General features: G+C 33.6%; 1 protein-coding gene across 1 annotated transcript in view; it reads right to left on the bottom strand.

Annotated features, from left to right (window-relative positions):
• Positions 1-6,303, bottom strand: part of ADCY2 (adenylate cyclase 2) — a 126,570-nt gene that overhangs the window by 52,436 nt on the left and 67,831 nt on the right. The window contains exons 8-11 of the mRNA XM_029286396.1: positions 5,884-6,084; positions 5,705-5,731; positions 1,097-1,224; positions 190-322 (exon numbers count right to left, since the gene is read on the bottom strand). Of these exons, the coding sequence (XP_029142229.1) occupies positions 190-322; positions 1,097-1,224; positions 5,705-5,731; positions 5,884-6,084 (489 nt within the window). The remainder of the gene's footprint in view (positions 1-189; positions 323-1,096; positions 1,225-5,704; positions 5,732-5,883; positions 6,085-6,303) is intronic.

Here is a 6,303-nt window from a genome sequence, read left to right as displayed (position 1 = left end):
AAAAGAGATATGAGTGAAATTAGTATTGACCACTTTCCTAGAAAACTGAATTTTGAGCCCAGTGTCCTATTCAATATTTTTCAATATTAATTCCCCACTTTTCAGAACTATTCCAGTAAAACATCATTGTCTGCTTGTAGATTATCAAACATAAACATTTCACTGTAGAAGAAAAACAATGTTACTTACCTTAGGATTGATTATAAAGAAGGTTTTCACGTTATGTTCCTTGAGATATGGATCCCTTGCATCACCATCCCCTTCTTCCACTTTGTACGCTCCATTCAAGTGTGCCAACGTGACTGAAGTAATGTGAACACGGCTGAAATTATGGTTTATTTTAAAGTGACCATTATACAACATTAAGAAAGTAGCATTTATTTTCCTTTTAGTTATAGCTGAGAATTATTTCCTCAAGATTTAACTACATAACTACATAAGGAATGAGTAATAAGTAATGGAAATACAGTACTCAAACTGAGATTTGATTCCAATGATTAGGCTGTAACTAAGACATGCCCCTCTATGTTTCAGTGGTGGAAGCATTTGAGTGGATCCCTTATGGGACATACAATGCTGGCTTGTTAAGGAAAAGACTCAGAAACTTTCATCATGTATATCATTTTTAAAGTGGTAAGAATGTGATTCCCCCGTTTGTAATTTGACCATCAGACCCCAGCATCAGACCCTCATCTTGATGAAAGTCAAGCCCACCTTTAACCTGCATCTCAGAAAATATGATTTTTAATATTGTAAATGCTTGCTGAACATGCTAAATTGTGGCCATTGAGACACCAATAAAGAATAGTTTCTCTATTTAATGAAACATACATACAGCATACAGTGCCTTCAAGCACTATACAGCACTATTCAGTTTCAATAAATGGAAGAAATTTATGTTTGCAGTAGTTCAATTTCAATATACTAAGTGTGTAGTATTTTTGGATTGATTAATATGTGCAAGCATGAACATACTGTAATTGTATAGTGCCCTGTTTTAAGACCAAGTAACACCATAATAATCTAAAATTATCGACATGATTATTCTATATATATGAAATAATCAAAATACATATAAATTAAATAATGTTCTTACCCTGGAATTCCTCCAGCTTCCATATGATTGGCCAATGTTACATCATGTGACCATACATCATATTGCCATTTTTGCAGTCCAATCACACCACAAAGGACATTCCCTCTCACATGAGGGTGAGAGTATAACTATAGTTGAGGTCAACGTAGAGAGTGAAAGGATAATAACTCTTTGTTAAGTACCTTCTACAAGTTGTAATGAGAAAATTTTCAGTTTATGGTATATTAAACATTATCCGTTGGGATCTGTAAAATTATTTATGTTTGTTAAACTTTATTACTTTGATAAAATCGGTAAAATTCAGCTGATTTAATGTTTCTCTGATTAATATAAACATTTAAAGATATAAATATTTAAAGTGATTCATGCATGTATATATACCTATGATGCTAATCAATTCTGGTGATTAGCAAAACTCAGAAAATAAATAAAAAGCAAGCAGAAAAAAACTGAAGGCAGGTGGTAATAAAAAAAGAAATCTAAACATACCTAGTTTCTACAACACCATTCATGATATCTCCATTTTTGTTTTGTTTTTATACCTTTGTCAACTATCCTTGTTTCCATCACACCCTTCAGCATTCAAACCTTTTGTATCTTTTTTCAGATCTTATCAATTCTGCCCAACCACAACTTTCCTGACCTACCCTTTCTACTCAGTGCATTCACTCTTCCTTCATCTATTTATCTAGCTATTTGATCTTAACTCCTTCTCCCTCTACATCCAAGTCATTTTAATGTACTTCTTTCCTACCAATCATTTGTTTTTATATTCAATTTACATTTATTATCCATTTATTCTTGATCATATCTCTTCTTCTATTACACATACTTCTTAAATACAACAAATGTTCTCTTCTTCCTATATCACATCTCTTATTTATAAGCAAATCCTTAAAACATTGTCATTTCAGTCCTGGTATCAGCAAAAGTCCATTAAGGGTTATCTATTTTAATCTTGATCAAATAACCTGCTTTATATTTTTTCCCTTTATTTCTAACAATCTTAGTCTTTAGTCCACTCAAATAATGTTATAGAATTTGATTTCTTTTCATTATTTCTGCCTCCCTTCTCACAAGATTCTTCAAAACTGTATTAAGACATGAGCCACTTTCTTTTCAAACGTCCAGTGTAACAACTGTTTTGATGTCATTCTTGCAATGTGTCATTTGTAGATCTACTTTCAACTCAGTCTTGACCTTGTCAGGCAAAACTCTTCCATAACTTCTTTTACACACAGTCTCCCCATAAAGGCAGACGTCTGTTTTGACAATATTAAAATTAACTCCTCCTTGTTAAAAAAATATAAATATTTAATATTTTAGCATTGGCCATATTGAAGTATATTTTTGAACAGGTCTCATACATTCTTTTCTTGAAGTCATTCTACTTTTATTAGTTATCCTTTAATTTGCTTCCATTTCCATTTTTTTTGATCATTTCTTGATACTACCAAAATATGGGCTATTCCTTACAGTACAGATAGTCCTCAACTTACGACCACAATAGGGACTAGAATTTCTGTTGCTAAGCAAGGCATTTGTTAAGTGAGTTGCATTCAATTTTACCTTTTTTGTCATGGTTGTTAAATGATTCACTTCAGTTGGTAGGTAAATCATGCATTTGTTAAATGAATCTGGCTTCCCTTAATTAGGAGAAATATTTTTTTCTCCTGAATCACATTGATTCAAAATGTTGCACACAATGTTCACAACAATCATCTCTATTGCTTTATTAACATCATACACTAGATTGTAACATGCTATGACTACCAAACTGTGGATTTTGTAAGCATCCACAAAAATGTGGATATCATTTTCTACTTCTGATATAAATTTTAACTTTCATTCACAAAATACTCTAAAACTTTAGTTCCTTCTACCTATGAATCAGCTCCATCCAGAGACTGGGCTATTTTTATTCAGATCTATTACATTCTTCCCCCTTCTCTATTTCACACACACAGAACATACTCACAGTACTATCTTATGTCTAAGGATATTTACCTATTAATATAGCTGTATTACTATCATCCTTCTTATCTTTTCTACTACCTTCTTTTATTGGTATCATTATTATGATTATCTTGCTTTATTGTATGTATGTACTCTGAGACAAATTTCTTGTGTGTCTAATCACACTTGGCCAATAAAACATTCTATTCTATTTTTTTCTGTCAATTTCTTCATTTATTAATTCATATTGTTTTCTTTTACATTCCAAGTTACAATCTTCCACATGTGAATGTTCATCATGAGATGGGCTAATAGATCTTGATCTTCATCATCCACCATGGCTTTCATTAATTGAGGTTTTCACATAATATTGGGTTTTATCTTTGTGAGCTGCCTGAAGCCATTGACTGTGAGTTGGGTGGTCATGTAATTTTTCTTAAATAAGTAATGCTGTCTATTCAATTTGAGTACTCAATGTCTAACTTGCTAAATTTACATTTAGTTACAGTACTTCCTCGTAGAGACATTAATGAGCTTCCAGAGCTGGTTCATAGATCTGTTGGCACCCTCTATCCTTATTGCTAAACCTTGTTCTGTTTCAGCATTGAGGTGGTGTTTGTCTTTATAGATTTAATGTGGGGTAACCCATGATTGGTAAATTCACCTGGCATTACCAGGTAGAAAAAAATGGTGGGAAAAATAACCACTAATTTCTTTCACTAAGAGAGACAGTTTGGTTTAGTGGTTAAAACACCAGGCTAATAACTGGGAGGCCATGAGTACTAGTCAGTATTAGGCAAGATTTATTCAAATAATATTGCAACAAAATTGTAAATTGTAAATAATGCCAACCTATTAATTTTGCCCTCCAGCATGAAGGAAGAAGTAAAGTTCTATCTATCAGGATACAGCTTATTTAGCATTTCACTATATAATCATTAGGACAGTAGGCTAAAATATGAACACCCCCCCAAACTATTGTTTAATTTGTAATAAATAAGTTGCTGTGAATCTTGGCCCCTGTGCGCCCTTTCCCTCTCTAATTGCCACTTATCACATTCAGGCATAGCAGAGAGCAGGAATAGTGAACCATACAGGACCTACTAGTTACTAAAGAATTTAAGCCTCCAATTGGAAACTAATTAAAATCGAAAAAGGGGCTTCATGGATAAACACCCTGATTAAGATTTGAATTTCTTTTTCTTCTTACCTGCTTTTTGAAAAAGGCATTATTTTATGTTAGTTTGTTTGGCACTATGAAAAAAAAACATTTGGATTTTGAAGGAATAGCAGTGGTTTTCTGAGATTCCAGAGAGGTTGTTTTTTTCCCCCACCCCAGCCCTAACAGGAAAGAATCAGAACTGAACCAGGAGATTCATTTTCTGCATATCCACAATTACTGTTTAAAACACATTCTACCATTTTATTACAGCCTTCCCCCATTTCCTTAGACTAAAAAGAAATAAGGAATACTCACCTTGGAGAGCAGGAATTCCTCTCCCACCCCCAACTCAGATGAGTTTGCCTGCCAAATGATAAATCTGCAGGGAAAAATGAAAGGGAAAAAAAATCCCCTTCTCTCTCCTATCATTTTTTTGTGTGAATCCCTATCTATACTTGAATATTCTGAGCAGCTATTCTCAATAACCTGAACATTAAGATTAGATTGCATTGATAATTTCTAATTGCTTCTTCGGTAGTACCAAGATCATGTTCTCAATAGGAATTCATTTCAGAAAGTTCATGATGGTTACCTTTTAAAATACAAAGGAGGAAATGAGGGAATTAAGTGTCTGTGGAAAAGCAGCAGCATTGCATTTAATTTGTACATTAGCACAAATTAACTTTACACCTAATCCACAGAGTTAAGACAAAACTGTTGATTGCACAACAAACATTTGGAAAGCGTAACATGCTTAATGGGACATTTGAGAGTCTGAGCTTTGCTGATGACTATGTAGGGGGTATCTAGCAATTGTTAACAGCTGTAATTAAGACTGTGGATTTCTTCATAAAGTTAAACAGAAATAACTTCAGAGACAGAGGTGGCCTTTACATCTTATCTCCTGGGCAGAGAATGAGCGTTTTTTCAGTTTTATATCATACATTCATTTAGAAGCTGTTTTATTTACCATGTATTACTTAGAATGTGAGTGACAAGCATTCTTCAGAGGCTTCTAGCCGCCCAGATTCCCCTTGTAGGGGAGATGAGCAGCATAAAAAATAATAAATAATAAACAATAAACAAACAAATAGGAGTGTTGACAGAAGGCAGAGGGATCCATCCTCTTATGCTGCCCTCCATATGCAGGGGCCAATAGGGGAGCTTCCTGTAGTTGTGATTTTTGTTTATTACCGGTGAACTCTACATATTTCAAAGAAGTGTGATCATTCCCACTGCACTGAATGCAGCCAAATTTATAGCAAGTTTTTTTTTCACAGAACACACCCATGCCATGATTTTTTTCCCACATTCCATTTCAAATAAATGTGCCTCCAGAAGGTCAGGGTTTGTTTGAAGTAGCCTTTAAAGTGTTTTTGTTCAATCTATATAATTTTAAATGAGTATGTTTTGTTGTTAAAAGACTGATATTCTCCTGTCTAAAGTCTGCTGCCTTGTCATGTTTTAAGGTTTTATATTTTAAAACTTACACTTTCAGTAACCTTAGGAGTCCCTTTCTGCATTTGAATAAAATACATAACCTTTTAACATTCTTCACTGCCATAATTTCAGAACGGAAAAATTCAAGACCACCCAATCAGATTTGAGTTTAAAATAATACGCTAAAAATTAGAACGTGAGAAAGAGACGTAGAATAAATCTTTCCTACTAAGTTTTGTTTTGTAATTATGAAGGAAAGGAATATTTTATATATTTTAAATATATATAAAATATTTACTAACTTTATGGCTTCACACATATCCAGTCCCATTTTCACACAATTCTTGGCATGATTTTGTAGCGATATTGGAAGGCCGGACACACAGTAGTAGCAGTCTCCTAAGATTTTAATTCTCATACATTCATTTTCCTAAAAAAAAACCAAAAAAAAAAAACCAGGGATGGGGAATCAGTTAGGAGACAGTCAAGGCAGCAACATAAAGCTTATCAGCAAAGCTGCAGAATCTGATGCAACTGATAGTGTCAATTTTATTCCATCTATAAAACACGGACATGACTGGGCCAGAATATTTATAGCTGAAATAAACTCCAGGGCTCTATGCCTCCCCATTTCCAGTGACCTACTTTT

This window comes from Protobothrops mucrosquamatus, unplaced genomic scaffold, assembly GCF_001527695.2.
Source record: "Protobothrops mucrosquamatus isolate PMUCROS unplaced genomic scaffold, P.Mucros_1.0 scaffold_213, whole genome shotgun sequence".
Lineage (NCBI taxonomy): Eukaryota > Metazoa > Chordata > Lepidosauria > Squamata > Viperidae > Protobothrops > Protobothrops mucrosquamatus.
Note: the sequence above shows the minus strand (reverse complement) of the source record. Positions and strands in the feature narration are given on the sequence as shown.